Source organism: Trematomus bernacchii, unplaced genomic scaffold (assembly GCF_902827165.1).
Source record: "Trematomus bernacchii unplaced genomic scaffold, fTreBer1.1, whole genome shotgun sequence".
NCBI classification, from domain to species: Eukaryota; Metazoa; Chordata; class Actinopteri; order Perciformes; family Nototheniidae; genus Trematomus; species Trematomus bernacchii.
In genome coordinates, this window is record NW_022987698.1 from 3,527,492 (window position 1) to 3,554,312 (window position 26,821).

At 41.0% G+C, this 26,821-nt stretch overlaps 1 protein-coding gene across 1 annotated transcript; it reads left to right on the forward strand.

Moving 5' to 3' along the window:
• On the forward strand, window positions 1-26,740 carry LOC117489733 (voltage-dependent L-type calcium channel subunit alpha-1D-like). Its single transcript, XM_034139258.1, is given in 41 exon segments — window positions 1-154; window positions 545-770; window positions 943-1,150; window positions 2,342-2,462; window positions 2,582-2,666; window positions 2,767-2,797; window positions 2,886-3,040; window positions 3,141-3,155; window positions 3,157-3,268; window positions 4,676-4,735; window positions 6,022-6,099; window positions 6,101-6,129; window positions 6,338-6,425; window positions 6,519-6,551; window positions 6,553-6,627; window positions 6,718-6,770; window positions 6,871-6,917; window positions 6,920-7,016; window positions 7,142-7,278; window positions 7,281-7,336; window positions 7,338-7,352; window positions 7,551-7,709; window positions 8,370-8,480; window positions 9,351-9,434; window positions 14,202-14,330; window positions 14,418-14,483; window positions 14,569-14,660; window positions 14,774-14,933; window positions 15,341-15,468; window positions 15,590-15,686; window positions 15,802-15,904; window positions 16,055-16,156; window positions 17,727-17,860; window positions 18,712-18,828; window positions 19,195-19,583; window positions 20,336-20,362; window positions 20,992-21,120; window positions 21,307-21,446; window positions 21,990-22,096; window positions 22,958-23,275; window positions 23,588-26,740. Coding segments are annotated over 41 exon segments (4,641 nt in total). The 5' UTR covers window positions 1-132; the 3' UTR covers window positions 23,894-26,740.
• The last annotated feature ends 81 nt before the right edge of the window (window positions 26,741-26,821 follow it).

Consider the following 26,821-nt stretch of genomic DNA (forward strand, 5'->3'; position numbering starts at 1 on the left):
TGGCGTCGCTGGAACAGGTTCTGCCGCAGGAAGTGCCGGTTGGCTGTCAAATCGGTGCCTTTCTATTGGCTGGTCATCATCCTGGTGTTCCTCAACACACTCACCATATCCTCAGAGCATTACAACCAGCCTATGTGGCTGACACAAGTGCAGGGTATGAATTATTATAATGATTGCATTATTATTATTATTATTATTATAATTATCTATTGATTTTACAAATCAATAAAGCTAGGTGGAAACCTAGGGGAAGGAGAACATACATCTTATGGGATTTCTAAATAGTGTATGTTGTGATGCACATTTTTCCAATTTTCTTATTAGGAATGTATAATAAAAATAAAATGTTAGTGAACACTTTATGCATTTCAGTTTTATTTATATAACATTTATTTCAATGCAGTTTTTTTTTTTTTAACACCATCGACCATTTTGTGCATTCTTTTTTAGCAACATTCCTACTGTCCTTAAGTGTCATCCTAAACCCCTTATATATCGCTCCAATTTATTTGTTTAATGTTATCTCTTTTTCTCTGGGTTTCAGATGTGGCCAACAAGGTGCTGCTAGCCCTGTTCACATGTGAAATGTTGACGAAGATGTACAGTCTTGGGCTACAGTGCTACTTTGTGTCCTTGTTCAACCGCTTTGACTGCTTCGTGGTGTGTGGAGGAATCACTGAAACCATCCTGGTGGAGCTGGCAATCATGTCTCCTCTCGGTATCTCTGTGTTCCGCTGCGTCCGCCTGCTGAGAATCTTCAAGGTCACACGGTAAGACTGTTAGTGTGTGTGTGTGTGTGTGTGTGTGTGTGTGTGTGTGTGTGTGTGTGTGTGATGTGTGTGTGTGTGTGTGTGGTGTGTGTGTGTTGTGTGTGTGTGTGTGTGTGTGTGTGTGGTGTTCAGTTAATCACCTGTCTCTCTCTTTCTCTCTCCTCTACTTCAGTCACTGGCAGTCTCTAAGTAACTTGGTGGCGTCTCTGCTCAACTCCATGAAGTCCATCGCTTCCCTGCTGCTGCTGCTCTTCCTCTTCATCATCATCTTCTCGCTGCTAGGCATGCAGGTCTTTGGTGGAAAGTTCAACTTTGACGAGACCCAGACCAAGAGGAGTACATTCGACAACTTTCCCCAAGCCCTCCTCACAGTGTTTCAGGTATATACTGTTCAGATTAGGACAACACAGTACGAAAAGCAATCAGTGTTTGCCCATTGGTGCATCCTATGGAAAATACATTTCAAATGCAGATAAAAATGAAAAACGCTGTCGTGTGATTCAGATTTAGAAATAATCATGGTAAGAGGTTTTACAGACTGCTGAAGGGAGAAGAGAAACAGAGCCAGAGCAATGAATCAATATGGCTGATATATAACCCAGTATTGGCTCACTGCAGAGAGTAGTAGTAAAGAAATGCCAGGCAAGGTTTGATGTAATTAAAGAAGAGTCACTATCACATAGTTTGTCATAGTCCATCAAACTGAACTGCCAAACGTACTGCTTAGTATATATTCAGTATTTTGGTTGGTGTTTAAAGATAAATGAATGGACAAATGCAAAACGTGTGCCAAACATTGTCTCTAGATACATCTCAATTCTAATCAACCTTTATCTGTTAGTCCCAAAGATTATTTTTAATTACTAGAACAATACACTCTCTAAGTATCAATCAAATACATTGAGTATATTTGTCCATGTAAAAGGTCACCTATTATGCAAAATCCACTTTTTCATGTATTTTATACATAAATACATGAACACCCCTCTGTGTAAAGAGATTCTGAAAGTTTCAGGAAAAAAAGATTCTCTCTTTTTTTGTCCTGATCCATTTTATGAAAACCTGTCTGAAAATGAGCTGATCAGATTTTGGCCACTTTATGATGTCATAACGGTCTTTTGTCTTGTGTAACCATTAGCCAATAACCATCCAAGGTAACCCCCCCCCCCACCTTATCACCTGAATCTCCTCCTAGAGCACCATTGTGTTCTTTTTAACCAAATATCTCTCAGAGGGGCGTGGGGAGGGGCTCCTTATTTTCATCTAAAGTAAAAGACAGAGAATCAGCACTTTTGAAACAGGGCTGAAACAGAGGGGATTATGGGATGCTACAATGCATGATCTGTTTGGTATTTCGAGCCAAACACTTCAGAGACATGTTTGTATACATCTGAGACCTATAATAAAGTAATGAAAAACAGTATAATAGGGGACCTTTAAAGCAGCTCTAATGGGTTCATTAAAGCCTCAAAGCAAGGATTGGAAGGTGGCGCGTGACAATGAACTCTATACATGTGAGAAAACTGCTGTTGATTATTCTCCCACAAAATTAATATTCTGATACATTTTAGATCCTGACCGGAGAAGACTGGAACGCTGTGATGTACGATGGCATCATGGCGTACGGAGGCCCTTCCTCTTCTGGGATGATTGTGTGCTTTTACTTCATCATCCTCTTCATCTGCGGAAACTGTATCCTCCGCCATGCGCAACACTGCTGAAACTGAGAGAACATGAGTTAACCTACATTCATCTTTTTATTAATGGTGTTTTTACAGAGAGCGTTGTCCTTTACCGAACACTTTGCTCAGATATCCTGCTGAACGTCTTCTTGGCTATCGCTGTGGACAACTTGGCAGACGCAGAGTCTCTCAACACAGACGAACCCAAGAAAGGGTGACTGCTGATCTCCTACCATGTCATTCTGTGGCAAACATGCCCAGATGTATATACTCAAACTCCTTATCGTGTATAACAATATCTATATTCATTACAGGGACAAAAAGGAGGACGAAAAAGAGGAAAAGGTATTCTTACTTTCTGAATTAAAACAATACCCTATCTTACATTTTGAGGAGTTAAACACCACTTTAAAAACGCTCTGCTTGCCGTCAGGAGGAAGAGGAGGAGATTGAGGACACTGCAGCGGAGGAGGAGGATCCAGAGGTGCCATCAGGGCCTCGGCCGGTCATCTCTGAACTGGTAAAGAAGGAGAAGATCACCCCTATCCCAGAGGGAAGTGCCTTCTTCATCTTCAGCACCACCAACCCGTATGAAGCACACAGCGACACACACGGACACATACACCACGGTCAGACCTCGGATCACACTGATGTCTCGGGCTGTGCTCTATTTTTCTTTCTTCTTTAGGTTTCGGGTGTTTGCCACAACTCATCAACCACCACATATTCACCAACCTCATCCTGGGGTTCATCATGCTCAGCTCCGTCTCTCTTGCTGCTGAGGATCCCATCCGAAACTCCTCAGCTCGCAATCAAGTAAGTCTACGAACCTTCACAAGAAGTGTATTTACTGGCTCTAGGAAACTGTGTAGCGAAGATAAGGGGCTGAAGTAAAATAATTCAACAACAGTGGTGTTATAATTTGTTGACCACACTGGTGGTTTTGCATGATTTAGCCCAATTATAAACATACATACAGTACATTACATAACTACTGAACCTTTTATAAAGCATTCCCACCTGAGGTTATAAAGTGATTTATTTCTTTTGAGGCAGCATCTTGAAAACAGCTTTGTCTTAGGAAGATTTAAGTGTGTTTTAATATATTCTTAGAGAGATGTTATCAGAAAAACATATATGCTTTTGTCCCACTGTTGCTGTTCTTCTTCTTATTATGTTTCTCCACGAGGGCCAAAAGAAGCAGAGATAAAGGGAAAACAGGTTTTTTGCTTCTATGTCATCCATCATGTCCTTGATAATACATTTCAAAAATATGACTTGCAGTTTAGAATCCATAACAATACATACAGAGTAATTACCAGAACAAAGGCTGTTCCTGTCAAGACGCCGGGATCAATGCTTGAAATTACACATTGTCCAAATTGAATGGAGAGGTCCACGCTCAGGCTGCTTTGTTCCGACATTCATGATTTAGCAGTTTATGTACTCAGTAGCAAGCTTTTTTTAAATGTTGTTTGTCTCCTGGAATTGTTTTAACAGCAACAAAGCTTATGAATGTAATATGGCTCACAAATCACAGCGTGTCCTTGAATGCACCGTAAAGGAAAGCTTTTAAAGAGTTGCTTGTGAGGACACAGCAAAACAAAATAAAAGGCGATGAATATTTTAAAGTGAGATGCTTTATGTCAAGCTAGTGTTGCGTTTCAGAATTTAAATGAAGCCACAATTCCATCAGGAAGTTTTTAGTTTATGGTTGACAATAATGTAAAGCATATTAACTTTTATTTTTATGAGCTCAAAGAGGCAACACACTGGTACAGGAAGCAAACAATCAACCAGAGAGCTTTATGTTTTATTTGCAGTGCATTGCTATAATTTCTACTGGACTGTTCTCAATAATATTGGTTATTGTGTAGTTTTTTACTTTTTTTATGCTTGATAATGATATAATCTGCATAAGATACAGGAGTAAAATCACCTTGAACTAATTAGAGCTTTGTGTTGAATCCTAACGACTTCTTTCCAGAAAATACTTCAGATGTACTTTATCTCATTCATCTTTTAATATGATGTATGAAGCTGCACGATGAACTGTCTTTGTTAAACATGTACGTTGCTTTTTGCAGATACTTGGTTACTTTGACTATGCTTTCACGGCTATCTTTACTGTTGAGATCGTATTGAAGGTAAATGCCATGTCCCCTGTCCTTGCTGTGCCTAACTGTACCCCAATAACACTCCAAACGTTTCGTTGCCTTCCAGGTCCTAGGCTATGCAGATTATGTCTTCACTAGTATGTTTACATTTGAGATCGTATTGAAGGTAACCCCTTAAATGACAACGAGAGCCTTGCTGCATTCTCTCCTTGTGTGTCACCTGCCACTCAGTACAACCTGGCCTTGTTTGTTTCCTTTCTCTTATTTCCTTTTTCTTCATGGCACCTCTTTTAGCAAATATTGGAGTTTTAACTTTGCACACACTTACACAAACAGATTTCTTCAAAATACACTAATCAAAGAACTCAAGTTGGGGGAAGGAAACATCTACATACATTACATATCACATGGGTGTCACGTCATCCGGGGCAGTCATCGCTGACATGATTTTGATGATGGAGATATGTAAAAAAACATGATGCAACCCTTTGTGCAACACATTTTAATGGGCTGTTCAGACATCTTTAAGGCATTGGCTGAAGTTGAGTTCGAGGTCATCTTCAGGGAGGTGTTTGAAATCAACTCCAGTCAAAGCTGACTCCATGCCGCTCGTACTGACTGCTCTTCAGATTACTCATAAAAGAGGGGGCAAAACCAACCATGTTCCTGCCGAGCATGGTTCAGTCTGCTTTTCCCTGACTGAGTGCATAGAAATGTGGAGTTGCGTCTGCAGCCGTTTGGCAAAAAACCTGCCAAGTTTCATCTCTTACTCCCAAAAGCTCCTGGTTAGCGCTCTCTTCTCTCCGGCTCTCTGCAAGGCTCCACATTTACATGCACTTGAAAATTAATCCTTTACTTTTATTATTTGAAAGAAGAGTTATTTTGGCTGTTTTTTCTTCTCTGCCTGCTGAACTCTGAAGTTTTAATTGGGAGCTGCTTCCCATTATTCTGAACTATTAAAGAACATAACGGAATGTGCTTTAAGATAACGGTCCACATGAATGTGACAGTAAGGCCATTTCTACTTTCCGATCACTATAACTAGAGTTCTCGCAGGTAGTAACGATCCCTGACATCACGGCAACAAAATGCATGTTTGATTGCCTCATCCCATAGTTGATTGTGAAATGAATGACTTACTACTACATTCATGTAGTTAAGGGCTGTGGGGGTGGCGACGGTAGATATAGCCTCCTGTTTCACTGCTCTGAGTTGCCCCCCCGAATCAGAGTGATTTCAAAAGTGTGGAGACGTGTGTGCGTGTGTAAGATAGAGTGATGTATGTTAGCATATGTTTTTCTACCTATTTAACATGTTAATACAGTACAATATGTGTGTCTGCGTATTCTGCAGTGTGACTTTGTGTTGTGGTGTGTCTTGTATGTGTTGGATGAAATATGTGTATTTCTTCTTTGCCATTTGCTCCTCTAACTTCCTCTGTCGTCTCCTCAGATGACAACATATGGAGCCTTTCTCCATAAAGGGGCATTCTGTAGAAATTACTTCAACCTCCTCGACCTGTTGGTGGTGGGGGGTTTCCCTTGTCTCCTTTGGCCTTCAGTGAGTATAATTAAACTAGGAAACAACCGCCCTCTGATTGGAGCCCTGTTTAATGAAATAGCTTCCAGCAACAATTCAAAAATCCCCTTTTTGAATTGTTGCTGGCACTACTGGATTTAAATTCATGTTTGCATTTCCCTGCGCTTCTTTAAAAAACTAAAAATTGGCAAATTAGCCAGACATCACACCATTAACTTCCATTGTTCAGGTCCTCGGCCATCTCAGTGGTGAAGATTCTTAGGGTCCTTCGTGTTCTTCGACCCCTGAGGGCCATCAATCGGGCCAAAGGCCTAAAGGTGAGGTCTCATCCCGAAGTCTCCTACATTATTTTCCACAATAATAACACAGTCAGGGTGGATTCCGCAACATCTTTTTGTTCTGTCTTACAGCACGTGGTGCAGTGTGTGTTTGTGGCCATCAAGAACTATCGGAAACATCATGATCGTCACCACTCTGCTCCAGTTCATGTTCGCCTGTATAGGGGTGCAGCTATTTAAGGTCAGCAGCAAATTCACATCATACAAGTAGCAACAGATAGTGGTTTACACTTTATGTTATAAGCGTTTCATTTCACGTTTTCCTCCACAGGGAAAGTTCTATCGCTGCACGGATGAAGGAAAGTCCAACTCAGAAGAGTGCAAGTTAGTTTTCTTCTGTGTTTCTTCACAGCTGATTACCTGCAAATGTGATCCTAGTTTCAGTCTTAACCCCTACTGTACCTAACATGTTATTTCCTCTCAGGGGCACGTACATCCTGTATAAGGATGGAGATGTGAACCAGCCGTCCATCACAGACGAATGTGGCACAACAGCGAATTCAACTTTGATAACGTCCTCATGGCTATGATGGCTCTGTTCACTGTGTCCACCATTGAAGGCTGGCCTTCGTAAGATTCAAATATTTAATCCCATTGTTAGAGTTTTGAAACAATAGAAGTCTGATACAGTGTTATTACTAAAATAATAGTTTAGGCCTGTGAGTTTTGATCTCTCTGTTGTCCTCTCTTCTCAGTTTGCTCTACAAGGCAATCGACTCCAACAGGGAGAACCTGGGACCCATTTACAACTACACTACCACCCGCGTGGAGATTTCCATCTTCTTCATTATCTACATCATCATCATTGCTTTCTTCATGATGAACATCTTTGTAGGTTTGTGATTGTCACATTTCAGGAACAAGGAGAGAAAGAGTACAAAAACTGTGAAACTCGATAAAAATCAGGTCAGTCATGGGGTTACGAAATGTGGGGAGTAGTGTGTTTGTGTGTGTTCAAAATATACTGGTTTCAAGTTATTCAACAGAAAATAAAATAGGCTGCAGTAAGTCTCTTAAGTTAGAAAGTCGAGGTTGGACTGAGATGTAAGAATCAAGTGTGTCAATAAATGAGCACTGAAACCGTCTTTGTGTGTTTCCGTGCAGCGTCAGTGTGTGGAGTACGCTCTGAAGGCCCGTCCACTGAGGAGGTACATCCCTAAGAACCCGTACCAGTACAAGTTCTGGTACGTGGTGAACTCCACCGGGTTTGAGTACATCATGTTTGTGCTCATTATGCTCAACACGCTCTGCCTGGCTGTACAGGTAAGAAGTGATCAGTTAACATGTGTCATTATTGTGATTGATATGTTTAATATAAAACTAAAATTCTTATGTACGTTTTATAACATCCTCTAATATATGTATTTAAACATGTCTACATCTCATAAAGATTTCATCAGAATGTATCACACGCTGATGGCAGATAATTAGCAAAGATAGTTTCACCGGTATGGATGAAAATAAAAAAAGATATATATTTTTGTATCAATAACTGACTTTGATGTACTAACTGCCTTTGTTACTTTAGCAATTTATTTTCCTGGTGCTAGCTAAACAATTTTATAATGTTTCATTTTGGCTCCCTCCAGTGGTTTTTATTTGAAATAAATACTGTGGTAGACATCAATGCAGGATGCAGGGGAAAAGAGAAAAATGGACTAAAAGCAACACACATTTCCCCTCTGACTGTCTTACTCTCGTCTTATAAAGCTTAAACTTTCAAAACACACTATTTTTACATCTACCTGGCTTTAATGGAAGTCTTCTTAAAGCTATTTGTTCTTATTGTACAATTTGTTTGTTTCTTTTTTTATCATTTTGACCAGGTTTTTTGTTTTGTGTAAAATTAATAAACTGAATACAAGAATACAAGCTTCTCCCTTTTTTTTGTTTTCCTTTCCCGTGCTTTTCATCTCTCTGCAGCACTACGGCCAGTCAGCGCTCTTTAACTACGTAATGGACATTCTCAATATGGTCTTCACTGCTGTCTTCACTGTGGAAATGGTTCTCAAACTCATCGCTTTCAAGCCCAGGGTGAGTCCCCCGCAAATGTCTTCACCGACAAGAGCTTCCATCTAACTTTCAGTAAAAGATCAAATACACTTATTTTCCAAAATGACAAACTATTACCTTTATGTATAAGAGTGGAGCAGGGTGCGTCAGTAATCTTTTTTTTTTCACTTTACCCTCGACTGCCTGGCCAACAGCTCTGTGTTGCGAAGAAGGACAGGTTGCTAGTAAGAGACAGTGTGGGGTGCAGTGCGACTTTCTTTTAATTCAATATAAAGCAAACACTGTTTGTCCAGTTGTTGGCAGCAGTGTTTCTGCATGTGATTTAAGTATCAACATCAATTTGGTGCAGATCAACCACATGCTGCACATCTCCGTGCACTGTAATGCAGTGAGCACTTCAGCTGAAGTAGCCAGCAGTGGTTTCTGTGTTTCTGAAATTATTAGACTGTTTTTATTTCAGTGTAAGAGTGAAGACGTTTTGTTTGTGCTGATCTCACATCCACCTTGCCCACCGCTCGCTCCACCTCACTTAGGGCTATTTTGGGGATGCCTGGAATGTGTTCGACGCCATGGTTGTGATGGGCAGCATAGTAGACATTGTGCTCAGTGAGATCGATGTAAGTAAAGCTGCAACGAGCCCCGCTGCCCTCCGACCTCTCTCTGTTTCGGGCCCCCTCGGCCCACACTGCGGATTTCCATGGCAGGACTCTAACTTCTGGCTTTTTATCTGATAAATCTTAACACTTTTTCTCCTTTTGTCTCTCTTTTTGTCCTCTCCTGACCCTGCCATTTCAATGAATCTACTCTTCTGATCATCTCTCCTTCTCTTCATGGTCTTTTGCTTCCATCTTTTCCCTCACCTCCCTTATATGTACCGTCGTGATTTAACAGCACTATTTCGCTGATGCTTGGAACACATTCGATGCCTTAATTGTTGTCGGTAGTGTCGTCGATATTGCTATCACTGAAGTTAATGTAAGTACTTCTTTATTCTGCTTTTCAAGTTGAACTGAAGCCTTACAGAAAAGCCACATGGCATTTGTAAGATGTTTTCTCAACCTCTAGTGCAGCGGTTCCCAGCCTCTTTGTCTCCAGGACCGTGAAAGTGAAACTATGTTTTTTTCTTCTTCTGGGTGTTCTTTCATTAATGGATATTTTCAGTCCTTAAGAAGTAAAACTAGGTAGTATTTCAAAAAGAAGAAAACAACTATGTATTGTCTTTAATCACTTGATGTCCCTTTAGACTTTGGGAAACACTTCTCTAGTGTATTCAGTGTAGCCTTTTAAATTATGAGCTTCTATATTTATTATGGTACTTTGCATGCTATAACGTAGGCATTTACAGTTTTAAAGCGCCATTGGCTTATTCTGTAAAGCTTCAGTTTGATCTTCATTTATGTCCTATTGTTATTGTTGTTACATTACAGCACAATGAGTCCATCTAATAGTCTGTCGTTGGAATTTACCTTCTGCTAAATGTTTTATTTTCAATCTGTTGCAGTACTGTTTGTTGCAGAAAATATAAAAAAATGTTTGCTGAACATGCTGACTGTTAACCCTTTGCACAACAAAAACAGGAGCCTCTCACATTTGTTTGTGATCTGAGGCCTGTACTGCATGTTTGTTTTGAGCAGGATGATTAATGATGACGTTTTCTAATTCTTACTTTTGTCCGTTTTGTTTTCATAGAAACTTGTTGAGGCAAGTATGGCAATGAACAACAACGTCGTGTGTGTGTGACCTGTTGTCTATAACAACTTTATCTCCGGGACCCCTTATAGTGGATTCATTGGTCATCAAATGTTATTGACTCAGGCAAAAATAGGTTTTTGTTAGTGTTGTAGAACAGTATCAAATAGATTTATTTGTAATTACTTTAAGCGTATTTCAGTATTAATCAAAGTCAGTCTCGTTGAAATTCATGTCAAGGCTCAATAAAAATAAGATAACTACTTCTTTACTTAAACCAACTACAACTCTTTATGGCTCTGCTCTTCACAAAAACACCTAAAACAAAGACTTAAGTCTGTAAAGGACTTTGTTGTGTTTATTTTGAGTTTATTCAAATGGTAAAGAAAGTCAGTTTTGAAGTTCAAGGATACAAACAAACCCCAGAAACAGATTAGGACCAGAATCAATAGTTAAGTGATGATGGGGACTCTCTGCTCAACCTGCCCCCCCGCCCCCTCCTGAGTGCCCTGACGTCTGAGCTGCAGTGCTGTTTTTCTGGAGTTATAATTCATGTTTTCTGTGTTTTCTCAGTTTGTTTTCCTAAATGTGTGTCTGCATGAGTGTATAAACAAGCACTAACTTTGTTTAAAACATATGGTGGTGGTGTGTGCAGGTTTAATTGTTATGCATGTGTGTTTTAACATGTATACAGCCTATACTTTAAGGTGTGCTGTATGTATAAACATGTGTGTTGTGAAGGTTGGGGGCATAATATCAATTTCACAAGGACTTTAATAGTAATTCTTGTGAGGCGCATTTTATCCATCATTTACATTTACTTGTGGTTTGCATTGCATGTGGTTTGTGTCATAAAGCAAACTGACGGATCAGATATGAAACTCTTTTATCAAAACATATCTGAAAGCTGATCTGTAGTGGGTTTTTGATGTATTAATTGAAGCTGCTTGCTTGCCATTCCAGTCATAGGCTGTGTGATTGTTAAGTTTCTCACTGGACTGCTGTGACCTCTCCAAATGCATGCTGGGACGTGTTAGCCATTCACCTTGCTCCATTAACATCCTCTCCATGTCCCGCCTCATACAGATGGCGCGCGGCCATTCACTCCCTTCCCCTCCGGTCAGTTTTCTCAGAGCCTCTTGAAGTTTGCCCTTTCTCTCTTGCCATACTCCTCGATCTTTCTTTACCCTCCAGACAGAATGGCCCTGAAGCTCAGAGCTTGGAGAAATCCATCCTACACAACATTAAGGACATTTTTAATATAGAATCAGTGGAGCTCAACTCCTTGAAAAGCTGAGAACTGCGTTAACGTAATATCATCTACTTTCCTTAAGGTTGTGTAGGCCACTGCAACTTCACAGATTTCTTATTCAATGCGATCATATTAGGAAAAACTAATTAGCGTACTGTCATTAATAGAAACAGTTACTTGTAGAGATTAAAACAGACTAGTCTTAATGTACAGTCCACAAATTAAACTAAAAGCCTCAGCATCTTTTTTATTATACAGTCATCAGGTAAGAATCAGTAAACCTATATTTCTCAGCGGAAAACACTGAATTAGACCTGGTTTGGTACACTTACACTGATGGTGTTTTGATGGAGCTGAGTTTGAGGTTCTTTGATGATCTTGTGTCTGTGTCTCTGTGAGTGATTGTCTCTGTGTTTTGTTCTGTCTTCCTGTAGTGAGCTCTTAAAGCTCACAGTGGAGCTCATGTGTAGCGCAGGTGTGTAGACTCCAGTCAGGTGCATGAACACTCCTACAGTAACTCTCTACTCTTCACACCTCTCTGCCTCTCCTCTTCATCCAGTATGACTCACACTGTCTGGTTCTACTTCCTGACCCAGTATTGGTCTCTCTCTCTCTGGGTTTCCTCCTCTCTCTCTTCTGTTGTTCATTCACCTCTTTCTGCACCGGACTGTGAGAGCGCCCTGCTATGGCAGTTTTGTTGCAAGGCACTACTGAGTTGCATGAGTTGCTGCATTGCTATGACTTTACCAACGGCTCCTCATCCTCAAAATGCCTTGCGTGTGCGTGCAGTGCTTCCCCAGCAGCGCATGCTCCATCAAGGCTGTGGCCAGGATTACCTAAAGAACCTCCTCAAGCTAATTTGTTATTTAATTTTATGATTTCTGCTCATTCTGCACCTCATATTGATGGTTTGTGAAGTATCGTGCTGAGGGATTTGAACAAAGCCATATCTGTCTGGAGTATCTCTTTGTTTTCATATGACTCTTTTCAGTGCTGAGTTTATTCTTTTATAAAAAAATCATTGTACAGGTTGAATTTAACTTTCACCTCTGAACGATTTCTTTTTGCATCTTTATATGAACAAATGCTCGCTTAATACTGCCGATATACTGTGATTTATTGTTAATGACATGAATTGTAATAACTCTGTGAAGGTGTGTTGAAAAATACTTGATTGTTTGATTTCTAGTTAAATCTGACCTTTTAGTGTTAATACAAAGGAAACATGTTTAGCTATGAGTCGAGGCTCTGCAGAATAGTTGACGGTGCTTTATCATGACATGAATTCAAAACATCTGTCAGTTAACTTCTCATTAACGTTGTCTGGAGAGCGGCGAAGACATTTCAACCATAAAATCCATTTAATCCCATCAGTAATGACCAATCAGTTATGACCATTACACCGGGGGAGTGATAAAGTTTTATGTCAGTCTACATGTTAATAAGTAATGAAGTAATTTCATGTTGTCTGTCAGTCTGACTGCGAGTCCTACATAGGAATGTTAAGCTGTAAACCTGTTGTGTGGCAGACGTTTAAAGTCTTACGATAATGTGTTTATGTCTGTCCTTAAATTAAGTGTACATAGACAGTGATAAATGAATGTCTGTCTTTGTCATAGTGCAACAATAAGACATTGTTGTCCCGTCAATGAGAGGAGTAGTGACTCTGTTCTGTCTGCGTCTCACGTGTGCTGCCGTTGTGTGATAAAGTTTCCAATGTGATGTTTATATGTTTGGCCATATTATGTGTGTGAGACCTGCGGGCTCTGTACAAGTCATTAATGCAGGTCTTTGATTTTAAAGCCAACGGAGACACCTGTGGTGGATGAGCAGGGGGTAAGATGCTCCTCCCCCAAACCCCCTCTCCTCCCCTCCCCTCCTCCCTTTCAGGGCCATGCCATGTTTAGATCTGCATTTCCTGGTTTGATATGTTTCCATTATACCTCCTATGATCTTTGGCTATGTTCTATTTGATTTACTTTCTCATGGTATGTTCCCATTCTTTGAATGTTCTTTTCTTGCATTTGTTTTGTTTGCATACTGTATATACTTTTTTTTTAAAAGAGATATGCTTTTAATTTTCCTAAATGTTTGGACTTATTTCTTAAGAGAGTGTGTCACTCAAACGTGACGCTGCGTGTCCTGTTAGGTGGGAGCGGTTTCTGTGCCGCTCCTCACGTTTGTGCTGTTGACACCGCTTCATGGTCTCTGCCACCATACTTGCGTGGGGTGGGGACCCATGGGTGAGCCCTGGGATCAGGTTGACCTCTGAACCTCCTGGCCGACCCGCTCGGGTTGGCCCCACTGTGACTCTGCATGCAGTGACTCTGGACTGAGGGTGCCATGCTTGTATGGCAAGGTTTTCTCCAGCATGCTTGCCTCCTTGCTTCCTTCCCTGTAGGTCTTACAGTGACAGGGCACCTGACAGTGCTTTAGACACAGTATTACAGAAACATATCAGCAGGAGCTACACTGCTTCAGACACTCTGTTGGATTATGATTTTATCAAATATTTGCCAGAATCTGCAGCTTTGTATTTACTGTATATCATTTCTGCTATTTGAATCTTAATAGATGTTGCCACATGAGCAGAAAACAAATTCATGCCCAAATGCAAAATGCATGGGTGTGCTCTAAACAGGCACTTTTGCCCTTAAGACGAAGTGCTTTCTCAGCCCATATGTTTCTGACCGGGGTCTCAGTTCAGACCTTGTCATGCTGTGAAGCGCAGCCAGGTGCCCTGTGTTCTCCTCATGCATGGCTCCTCTCCTGTCCTCTGACTCGGTTCTGTTTCTCCACAGAACACGGAGGACAGCGCTCGCATCTCAATCACCTTCTTTCGACTGTTTCGAGTCATGCGACTGGTCAAGCTCCTCAGCAGAGGGGAAGGCATTCGCACCCTCCTTTGGACTTTTATCAAATCCTTCCAGGTGAGGCACAGTGAAACGATTACCTGATCTGCTACCGAGGGACTATTACCATATTAAACCTTTTTCTTTTTCTCTTTTGACCTAAAGGCGCTGCCCTATGTTGCTCTTCTGATAGCCATGCTGTTCTTCATCTATGCTGTCATTGGCATGCAGGTGAGTAACACAGTGTGATAGAAGAGGTGTTTCTGGAGTTGGTAGGGTCATAGGTAATTGTATGTTTGCTATATTTCTGCTTCAGGTGTTTGGAAAGGTTGCCATGGTGGACGGCACACACATCAACAGAAACAACAACTTCCAGACTTTCCCTCAGGCTGTGCTCCTCCTCTTCAGGTGTGAAGGACTTTGGAGTCAGGGGTCACCAGGAAACAGACTCACTGTGTTCTTAGTGTTCTTTTTGGGTCATTTATTTAAGTAATCATTTTGTATCTTTCATGCCTGTCTAGATGTGCCACTGGAGAGGCGTGGCAGGAGATCATGTTGGCCTGTATAGCAGGGAAACTGTGTGACCCAGAGTCCGACTACGGCCCCGGGGAGGAGATGACGTGTGGCAGTGGATTTGCAATAATTTACTTCATCAGCTTCTACATGCTTTGCGCCTTCTTGGTAATCACACACATTTAACAATATTTGGCTAGTACTTATTTATTAAGTGCAGTATTTGCGGTGTAGTATTACCTTCTGCACTGTTTTTCATACCAGTATCACAAGAGGACCGTAAGATTAAAGATTTTAAATGTATACGTTTGCTACAGTTAAAGAAGGGTCGTTAATATAATAGATGAATAGTTCCTTTTCAATTATCATACAAGCACAAAAACAAATCCCCACTCATGCAACAACAATGTATGTCTATTGTTTCATTTAGTTTAAAGGATCTAGTCTCCAAGACTCATAGAAAACCATGTAGCATTCACAAAGAGCTGTTAGATTTGTTTTAAACCTCGATTGCTTAACAGCCACACAATGCTAAGCACAATTACGTGAGAGACCATCTTCTTGTGCCCCTCCAGATTATCAACTTGTTTGTGGCCGTCATCATGGACAACTTTGACTATCTGACACGTGATTGGTCCATTCTTGGTCCACACCACCTCGATGAATTCAAAAGAATTTGGTCAGAGTACGACCCCGAGGCCAAGTATGTGCTTTATTACCTAAAGTACATTTATTATATATATAGTACAGTATTTCGCAGTCATGTTTCTGTGCAGTGATTTGTCACAGTACAGGTTTTACATCTGATTGTTTTTCTCACACAGGGGCAGAATTAAGCATCTGGATGTTGTGACACTTCTTCGTCGCATCCAGCCTCCTCTCGGCTTCGGCAAGCTGTGCCCTCACAGAGTCGCTTGCAAGGTCTCTGCTCCTCCCATATTTTATAATCTTTTTTATAAAACATATACACATAAATGCTGATCATTATGCTGGACTGTTCAACCTTGTTTAAAACCTCTATGTGCTCTTCTTTCAGAGGCTGGTAGCTATGAACATGCCTCTAAACAGTGACGGCACGGTCATGTTTAACGCCACTTTGTTTGCACTGGTGCGCACTGCCCTGAAGATCAAAACAGAAGGTATGAGCGAAATATAAAACCCAAAACACTCTCCTCTTAAAACACTTACAACACTGCTGATGCTCTGTTACCAGTAATAACATGCTTGTGAGGAGTTAAGATGGCTGTTAGTGCTGGTTTCTCAGCGACTCTTGTTTCCCTGTGGTGCAGGTAATCTAGAGCAGTCCAACGAAGAGCTGCGAGCTGTCATCAAGAAAATCTGGAAGAGAACCAGCATGAAGCTCCTGGATCAAGTTGTGCCCCCTGCTGGTGGTTAGTGAAATCACACACACCTCCTGGTCCTTTTGTTATAGTTTGACACACAAACCAAGCTAAAGCAGCTCACACACACACTAATCGTACGCTGTTGCATTAAAATACAGGAATCTCCAAACTACTCTTTCATAACTATATCCTCAAATAAAAACGTGCTCACACATATTAACTCTCACACACAAGTAAAGCTGTATTGTGCTTTTTCTGCTCTGCTCATGTTCTCCTGGTTGTCCCCTCAGCAGTGTGTTTTTATCCATGTGTGTCCTCCTCCTGCCCCGGATGCTGACGGAGGCCACTGACTGTCTGCTGGGCTTTGGTCTTGCATGGCCTTGTAGACAACGTGCGAGTGCATGCTCTGTCCTCTCACTAACCTCTCTCTCTCTTTTCCTATTTACCTGTCTCTTTCTCTCCTTTCTCAATTTCTCTGTCTCACTCAGTTCTCTTAATATCTGTCCTCTTCTCACTGCTTGGGCTTCCACAGCTTATTCTTCTCACACTTTTATATCTCTGTATCCAAAACTCTGGCGCACTTCAGAATATTCTGAAGCAGTTCTGTTTTAGGGTGGTGGCATGGAACTAGTGTTGCCTCTCTCTCCGATCTCTGTCCCCAGCGCGCTTGTTCAAAGTGATTCAGACCCCTGCTTCAGAATGATTCTCACACACTTAGAAAAAAAAAATCTAAATATGACAAAAATACATAATGCAAGAGGATATTAATACACAGTTCTAAGTGCAATATCTGACGACATACACATATAACGAGAAGGCAAACATCAGCATGAATAGGTGCATTTACCCAAACACACTGACATGTACAGTATGATGCATACTGTAGATCTGCTTGCTTGCATGTGCTAAAGTAGTCAATTAAATGGCATTCTAAATAAATTACGAAATATTTAGTTCATGCACCCTACTCCCACTTAACAATCTCAAAAGTGTTAATATATTACAAGGAATAGTTGTTCTGTATTTTTTCTTAATCAAATAGCAGTTGTAGAACATAGATTATATATTTTAAATATGTTAAAGTCTCTATTTTGCAGCCTGTATTTAACTGCCAATCACACAGTGCTAGTTAAAGAGTAGCAGTATTTTATAACCCTGTATGTGTATGTGAAGTCTATCTGATTTTGATTCTGCTTATTCTGTCTTCCTCATACTGCAACATTAAGGAAGGAGTTACAATAGTTATTACTCACATCTTAAATCAGTCATATTTATACAATTAAATGTCATTTAAATTAGAAATATGTTATTAAACCTATCATCCAAAGCTGTTCAGATCTAGATATATGCAAACTCACATGAAAGTTATGAAGTAAAATAATTAATGTGGTGCATATTAAGGTACAGTATATACTCCATCAAGATGGATGTATATAGTAACAATACAAATCATTTTTTGCTTAAAGATTGTCTGACTTGTCTGCCGTCCCGAGGTGATGGACCCACAGTTTGTAACAGTATGGACGAGAGGGGAGAAGAGTGTCTCATTCTCTCTCCCAGGGTTCAGTGTGTAGTGACCTGCTGACACAGGAAGCATTTGTGTGGTCTGTTCACTCAGATGATGAGGTAACCGTGGGGAAGTTCTATGCCACCTTCCTGATACAGGACTACTTTAGGAAATTCAAGAAACGTAAAGAAGAAGGCCTGGTGGGTGCTCACCCGACGCAGAACAACACAGCTATCGCTCTACAGGTGAGTCTCGCCCAGTATGTGTGTGTATTATTTACGCGAGAAAGATTGTTTGAAATTGTGGGAAAACATGGATTTTCAAGCATTGCAATTGTGTTGTGTCAATCTGTAAAATGTGTCTTTTTTGTGCATTTCATTAAATATCATTAAGTATGCTAATGTTATGATTTATGATCCAGCAGGACGTTCATGGTCTTGGTGTACAGTATGAATCTGTTAATGTGTTTTTTTTCATGTTCCCAATGTGTGAATTTGTTATTTATGTCTCTGTGCCTCTAAATATCATCAATGTTGATGTTAAGCGTGTGTCATCGTCTGCTTTACAATTCCTCATCCACTCATGAAATTCACGAGCTTGTCGCCATTTCTGTTACCTTTATAATATATGATATATGGCTACAGTGTACCCCCATATATCTGTATCATTGACTGTAAACATAACCAACTTTTAATTTGTTTATAAGGACATTTTTGAGTATATTGTGCTAATTTGGTTTAAAAAAACATCACCAAAATAAAGAAAAGGAAGGAAATTATACTTCCACCACAAAGCACAGCTGGATGCTGTGAGTAAGCCTCTCAGCAGGTTGCATTATGGGGAGCACATCTGTCCGTCTCATTGTCTGTCAGTACTGTTACTGTCAGCTGTTGCATATTCAGCGCAGGTGTGTGTGTGTGTGTGTGTGTGTGTGTGTGTGTGTGTGTGTGTGTGTGTGTGTGTGTGTGTGTGTGTGTGTGTGTGTGTGTGTGTGTGTGTGTGTGTGTGTGTTGGTTGTGACTGTGTTGTCAGATTTGCTGCTGTGAGATGAAGGTCCCCACTGTAGCGTTTAGCTCTCTTATTGTCATGGTTACAGGCTGGCCTTCGCACCCTGCATGATATCGGGCCCGAAATTCGCCGAGCGATATCATGTGATCTGCAGGATGACGAGCTAGTAGACTTTATTCCAGAGGAAGACGAGGAAATTTATAGGGTAACTGATTTAATTTTACATGACAGGAGGAATGTTTGTGGCAACATTAAATATTGTGCTTAAAAAGTTTCTTAATGTACATTTAAAAGGAAATATTGATGAGCTAAATATATAGTTGTGATCGTGTCTCTAGTTTATATTTCTACAAATATGTAGATTTAATTAGATTTATTTTGGCTTGTTTTTTCTTCATTTCAATTCAAAACTACAAACATTTTTGCTCACGTCATGTGCCATGAAACCAGCTTTTCAACTTCTTTTTGCTCATACCATTTCTGAAACCCTGAGCCTTAACATCAATTAAACATTAGTTGTGCTGCTTTGTGAGAAGTAGAAAGTGGTTTTACTTTGAGCGTTCCTCCACAGCGTAACGGCGGACTCTTCGGTAACCATCTCATGAACGGTGGTCATCGGCGATCCAACGGCCACCAGACCAACGCCACGCAGAGACCTCTGCAGGTGCAGCCTCCGCCCCACTACGCCCACATGGACCAGCCGGTGGGACGCCTATCTCGAGCCAACGCAATGTCCCACCCCAACCAACATCACCACCACCACCACCATCACAACCGCCACCACAACTCCTACGGCAAATCTCCAAAATCCACCAACATCAACCTCAACAACGCCAACGTGTCCAGCCTGCCTAACGGAGGACACCATCGGTACTATGAGCATGCACCGCCCAACGGCTACCCAGGTCTCCGCAGCTCCTACTACGACTACGAGAAGCCCCGGACCCCCCAGGGTCAAAGGTAACCACACGCTGATCATCAACGCTTGATCTGCTGCTGAAACGCTGTAGTTAAAATCTTACACGTGGATTCAGATCTGTGTCTCTGAGTACATTCTTTTCTTAGTTCTGAACCTGCCAAATGTAGAAATGTCATAGATTTCAGAAGTTTTTCATCTGTTTATTGTTTACTTGACACTGCCATGCAGCTATCTGACTGACGTATCCAATGCAGGAAATAAAAAAAAACCATTAGTTGTGCTCCCTGAGAAGGACATTATCTGTTGAAAGTACTTTTTCCCCACAGGCAGGACCCAGCTTCTTATCAAATCTTCCCTTTGCACAAACCTTTGCTGTACTGTAAACCCCTGTAAAAGCCTAGTCTCATACTGACAGTTCATTTCACAAGTGATCAATAGTGCACTTATCTCCTGATTTCCCATGCTCTGTTTAGTCAGCTGCTCCAGTATTTTCTTTAGTACCCAATACGTTTGGGGGACAATTTCATTGCTGCCACTTTACAAAAGAGTAATGAGTTTTAGATTGTTTCTTATCTCATAAGTAGAAAATGGAATTGTCACCCAACACTTGCGTCAACACCTGCCATCACACGCTCTCCTCCTCATACATATATATGAGAATGCTGTATATGTTTCATATACTGTATGATATATATGTCATGCTTTCTCTGCCCTTTTCTCTGTGTTCTCTCCTCCTTTTCTCCTTCCTAACCAAAATGCTTTCTCTCAACCATCCCTCTGCTCTCTGGGACAGAAGGCGCTACTATGAGACCTATGTTAGGTATGTTGCTTTTCTAGGTTTGGCTCCAGCGGTATGTCTTTAAAGCAAAAGAAGGACTTTATTTTGATGTTATTTGTTTCATCCAGGGAATGGTTGCATCCTCACTAAGTCAGTGTTGTGTGCTATATGCTGGCAAGTCATTTTGTCTGGTTGTCATCTGCCTCTGTTGTGAAGCAGTTGTGTCGATGCTTTGAATTAGCAATAACATGAGCGTTAGCGGGCGGCATATTGCTGAGAGCAGCCCTCAGTATATGCATGTGACAAAGTGACGTGCTTGCTTTGAAGAAGGACCTACAAACAAGGGAAGTGTATGAGAATGTTATTTTGTAAATCTAGTCACCTTTTTTTAATGCTTATATGCCCTAAAAAGTCCTTCACTTATTCACTCCAGAAAACATCAGTGTTTTAACTCAACTAACGAAGCACCTCTAAAGAGAAGAGGGGATTAGAAGACAGAGTGATGCTCAAATCTTCTGCCTGTTGTCTTGGTTTGGCTGTGGATGGTATTCAATACAATAAGGGTGGTCAGTTGCATTGCTTGCGTCTGCATGGCAGTGCATGGGCATATTTGAGTAACTTCGCTGAACAGCAGCGGTGTGCACGCTCTGATCCCTGTGCGCTCTCTTCAGGTCGCATGGAGTCGATGGACACCACCCCACCATCCGCAGGGAGGAGGAGTTTGAAGAAGACCGGCTCTCCGGGGAGTATTACAGCGGGGAGGAGTTCTATGAAGACGATAGTATGCTTTCAGGAGAGAGGTACATCTTCTTACTTATGTAGCAATTGAAGTTGTACCTAATGTGACGACTACATTTTCATTGAGTTGCACTCAGAAAAGGAAGCATGTATTTAAAGAACCATACAACTTGACCCAAAGGAAATGGTTTAATAAAAGTGTGTCCAAAATCATTGTCGTCCAACATCTTTATTGTTTGTGTTGACAGGTATCCCAACAGTGACACCGAGTATGAGACTCCCAAAGGTTACCATCACCCTGACAGTTACTATGACGATGACGAGCAGCTGCTTTACCGCGACTCACGGAGGTCACCAAAGAGACGGTTACTGCCTGCCACGCCTCAAGGTATTGACCCTTTTTCATCCTGCAACATGTTTACATGTCTTCATGCCAACATGTTATACATTTTAGGTTCAATGAAACACAAACATGTCCTGCCATATAATGTAGGATGTAGGGTCCAAATATTGGTAGAGTGTTACTCCTGTGTCTTATAACAGACCCCATCCCCTGTAACACACACAAATAATTAAGTTGCACTATTTAAACATACAGAAACATAACAGATAACACATAACCTACATGCAGGAAGAGGCAAAAAAACTACTTTTAAGTTATAATCAAATCTCACAATGTTATAGAGAACACAATAATGACTTCATAGTAGGTAAAAGCAAATAATTGGAACAAAAAATAACAAGTTGGCTACAAACCTACTGTTCCAAAGACATGTGTATATGCAAGGCATAAAATAGCTTCTTAATGCACTCATACCACTACATTTACTGTATGATGTACCCACTCACCTAGTTTAATGTTCGTTGAGTGTTGCATGCTGTCGAAGCTTCCTGCACGTGTTCACTCACTGTCCACTCCTCACTCGCTCAGGTCACAGGAGGCCATCCTTCAACTTTGAGTGTCTGCGCAGACAAGGTAGCCAGGACGAGCTTCCACACCAGCGCACTGCTCTGCCACTGCACCTCATGCAGCAACAGGTAACACAGGCACAAGGCCCCCTCACCGTACTGCTGCTCACATTGTTTTGAACACTACCTTGTTGACTTGCATGGAATGTATAATTCCCTTTCTATGATGAATTATAGAAAATTGTATGCATTTAAAGCTATTTACATTTAGGTAAAGTTATTTAAAGGTCCCCTATCATGCAAAATGCACTTTTTGATATCTTTTATACATAAATATGTGTCCCCGTTGTGTCAGTAGACACACACAAAACAAAACCCTCTCTCTTTTCCTCCTTACCCACATCTCTAAAAACGGGGGTACAACGGAGCTGATCCAGATTTGCTGCCGATATGACGTTATATCAGAAATGTGGGCTGGCTTTATCAGAAACGTCGCTATCAGAAACAATGCGCTATTTTGGAAGTAATATGGTCTGTGTTTACATTAGCAAGCATCGCTAACACTCAGAGCTAACGCTGTACTGGAGAGAGTATGTGTAAAAAATCAGGAAATAATAAAAGGAACTCACCTTGTGGTAAACCCGTGAGAGAAAAAGCATTTGAGCTCCATACTGTTTCAGAAATAATCCTTCATGTGGTTTGGAACATAATATGGCGTTGAATCACGACAGCATTTAGCTGAGTTTCTGGGTAGAATTCTCCTGCATGAGCTCTCGTCAGGACTGAATTAGAGGGGTATGAGGCATGGCTAGGGGGTGATCTGTTTTGTATTTTGAGCAAAACACTTCATAGACCTGCTTTTATATATTTGAGACCATAATATATGCCTAAAAATAGTATAAAAGGAGTTGTGCACTAATCCTCCTGGAGTAGTAGTATAGTTCTGTGGCTGTGTGCTCACTTTGTACCCTGTCTCTCCTGACACATCAGGTCATGGCCGTAGCAGGCCTGGACTCCAGCAGAGCCCACCGCCTCTCCCCAACCCGCTCCACCCGCTCCTGGGCCACGCCCCCCGCCACTCCGGGCAGTAAGGACCAGTCGCCATACTACACCCCTCTCATCCGAGTGGACCAGAAACACAGGGGGAGCGTCGCCAGCAGCCAAGTGTCTGTGCGCAAGAGCTCCTGGTACACGGACGACCCGGAGTTCTCCCAGAGGATGTACTCCCCCGTCCACCTGCAGGTGCCGCCGGAGTTCCACAACCAGTACCACCAGAAGAGAGGCAGCGCCACCAGCCTCGTGGAAGCGGTGAGTTTAAGGATTGGTTGAAGGAGGAGAGGCGTGACTGACCAAATAAAGTTATCTTTGCCATCAAAAAGTGTCCCTACTATTTCGCGGCAACAGTTTTTCGACAGGTTGAAATATGGACAGAGGTCAAGGGATTGTGAGGTTGTGAGTGTCTGTAAACCAGTGTATGCAAACACTTTTATTTTTGCAGCTATTGTGAATATGCGTTTGTTATATTTTGTTGTCGAATAAAAATGTGACAAGCAAGATAAGTCAAACAAGATTGCAGAAATCCACAGTTATATATTTCTTTCCTCTCATTCTGTGGAGCAGGTTTTGATATCAGAAGGGCTTGGGAGATATGCCAAGGATCCCAAGTTCGTCGCTGCCACAAAGCACGAGATTGCAGATGCGTGTGAGATGACGATAGATGAGATGGAGAGTGCGGCCAGCCACCTGCTGAACGGAGGGATGGCCCCGAGCGCCAACGGGGTCAACGTGTTCCCCATCCTGACTCCAAGGGACTATGACCTGCAGGACACTGCAGCCAGCTACAGCGACGAGGAGCCAGAGACAGAACCTAGAGCTCCTTATGAGGAGGACCTGGCAGACGAGATGATCTGCATCACGACTTTATAGCAGTGGCTGAAGAAAACTGCAACGTAGAACTTTAACAGACTACTATCAGTGGAAATTTAAAAAATAAATGCATCTGTTGGCTCTGACCAAAAGAAGTGCCTTTTACATTGGAGAGAAAAGGCATATAGAAGAGAGACACATTAGTCCTGTTCATTTAATTGTTCTCCACCTTCCGGCAACGGAGGTCACAACAAAGAGCCAGAAACCTGCTGAGGGAATGGAGGTGACGAACAGGTTCAGCCTACAGCCAATCAGAGATGAGGACATTGATACCAGTGAAAGATGGACCAATTGGCAAAGGTATGAGATACTCTCTAAGGGTGATGACAATCAGATGTACGATGTCATTACCTCGGTCACTTTATTAAGGTTTGGCATATCATGCAAGTTTTCAATGCAAGCATAGAAAGGCATATCTCCTCCCGTAGTTCCTACTTGTTCCCTTTGTTGTTTTAGTGCAGACCGTTTAATGATCGCTACAGCTGAGTCAAAAAAGTGAAGAGCACCAGTAGAGTCGTACCAGATTATGCAGGAACTAACTGTCCTACTTATAGCATCACTCAACTTGAGATATGTACTTTTGAAGCGACAAAAGCATTTGTGATAAATGCACTAGCAGGCAGGTTATTTTCAAATGTTAGAATATCCTGATTAATATTTCCTAGTTGATATGCTGTAAATTGTATTATATAACAAAAGAAACTTTGTAAAGAGATATTCTATATTTTGTAATTATGTATCATTTAAAAGATCAGCAATATGGACCCTTGTGACTCCTGTAATGCTATACAAGCAGACTTTTTTTATTTGCCTTTTTTGCTGATATGCACCCTTTTTTTGCCTATGAAAACAGCATTTTTAAGAGGTTCTGCTTGTGTGACAACACTACTGCACAAGATATGCAAATGGCTTTGATTTCTTAGCTTAGGAGAACACGTGTTACTTCATTAAACCAACACCAGTTGCATAAGGTTAAGCCCCCTTTAAAGGAGCATTTTTAGGATCCAGCGCTGAAATTTTATACCGATGTGATGAACACCTTTGTTTGCATATTTTGTGCAGGGCATGCACAATAATTTAAGATGCATAGTGCATTAACAATGCTGCTTTTTTAGTTGGTTTCAGAGTCAAACCTAGGTCAGCCCCTACTGAAATGCCTTTTTGCTGCTGAAAGAACGGGAAGTGATAGATGGTTATAACAGGGATAAATAAATATTTCTCATAGCTTGTGCTGGGATTTTCCATGACATACTCTTTGTTGAGGGTGCAATTCCATTCAACCTTTGTACTGAATCTTGGCAATCACATCTCAGCCTTCGTAAAGTGTGAGAGGCCTCGCAGTGGGGTGGTGGCAGGAGGCTCGTGCACACATCCAAAGGTCAGAAACAGTCCAACGTGTTGTAGGAAGAAGGACAGAGGGTGTCCTGCTGTCAGGATGCTGGAGAGAGGCTAAGCAATACTACCCCCCCGCCCCTTTCTCTCTCAGCCGGCCTGGTGCGTACAGTATACCTCGTTAGGCAACGTGACAACATATCATTGTCTCAATGTACTTGTCTGTCAGTGTCCCGCAGTCAAGTCTGTGAAAGAGATTGGGATTGAACCTGGACTTTGTGTTTTTATCATATTTTACCAATGAGGCTAGGAGGGAAAACTCAACATGGATGCATACAAATGAGCAACTGAAGCCCACACTTTTGAACACAAGACAATAAAGTATATTTAGGTTTTTATCAATTTTCCTTTATTTATCTATTACAATACTGATACTGGACTAAGTAAACTGAAGTGGGCTTTTTCAGGCATTACCATTGAGAGTTTGAATTAGCACCTGGGATATTTAGGGTTAATGTGTCGTTCATGAGTGTTTGATTTGTAGGCGAGTGCGCTCTGTACTCTAATTCAACCGAATACTGTCATGAAAATGTAGGTTTTCCATTTTGTGTGCACATTGAAAGGGCTCTTTGAATTGTTTGTGAGTAAAAAAAAATGTGTTCTAGTCCTTTTGTTGATGACTGTCATATAAAAGGACCAATGCACATAACAGGCACATTGTACTATTCGTAGCAAATACAGTACTGATGAACTGAAGATATGCATTATTTTGTAAACACTTTTAAAAGTTGTGTTAAACTTCAGATGAAAATAACTTACTTTTACCTCATGTCAGGGATTCCTGAAAAAAGAAAAGATGATTTGGTCTATACCAATGGTATTTAAATATTAGCACATAGCTGTTTGTCTTTGCACAAGTGACTGTATAGTGCTTTTGTTTCTCCTTTTTCTAAACAGATTTGTGTATTAAGGTGAGACAATTTTGTACTTTTTGTGACTGTGTGTATGGTTTAGTGGAATCTATATTTGTCATTTACACCTCACCTTACAATGCTGGGAATGAAAGAGTATTAAAAAAAATATTTTCAAGGTGCACTGTTTCTCTGTTCGCAGGTAGGGGAAAAAATAAAATGGTAGAGTACCGGTTTACAGAGAAACACATTATTGATTTGAACGTTTCTATTAGTTTTCTTCATATTGTTATGATTATAATTACTCTTACAACTATTAATGTTCTGAAAGCTGTATTAAAATAGAAGATAATGTAAAATATGTACAAACGTATGGAAAGACCCATGGTAATGTTCTCTACTTGAAAGTCTTGATATTTGCTCCTTAATGTTTTTATTCAGTAAACATCATTTCTCTTAGTAGCAAATGCTTTACTATAACCTTCTAGGTTTTATATCAATACATTTTTTTGTATTTTTCATTTTATTTTGGCCTTGACTTTATTTGAATCGAAACTGATATTTTATTTTCTATTGATCATCATTGAATAAACTTATGCTGAATTACTGTTCTCATTTATTTGTATTCTGCACAAAACATGACACTGTTTTCCTCACCACTCAGTCTGTACATGTGAAGTCGAAG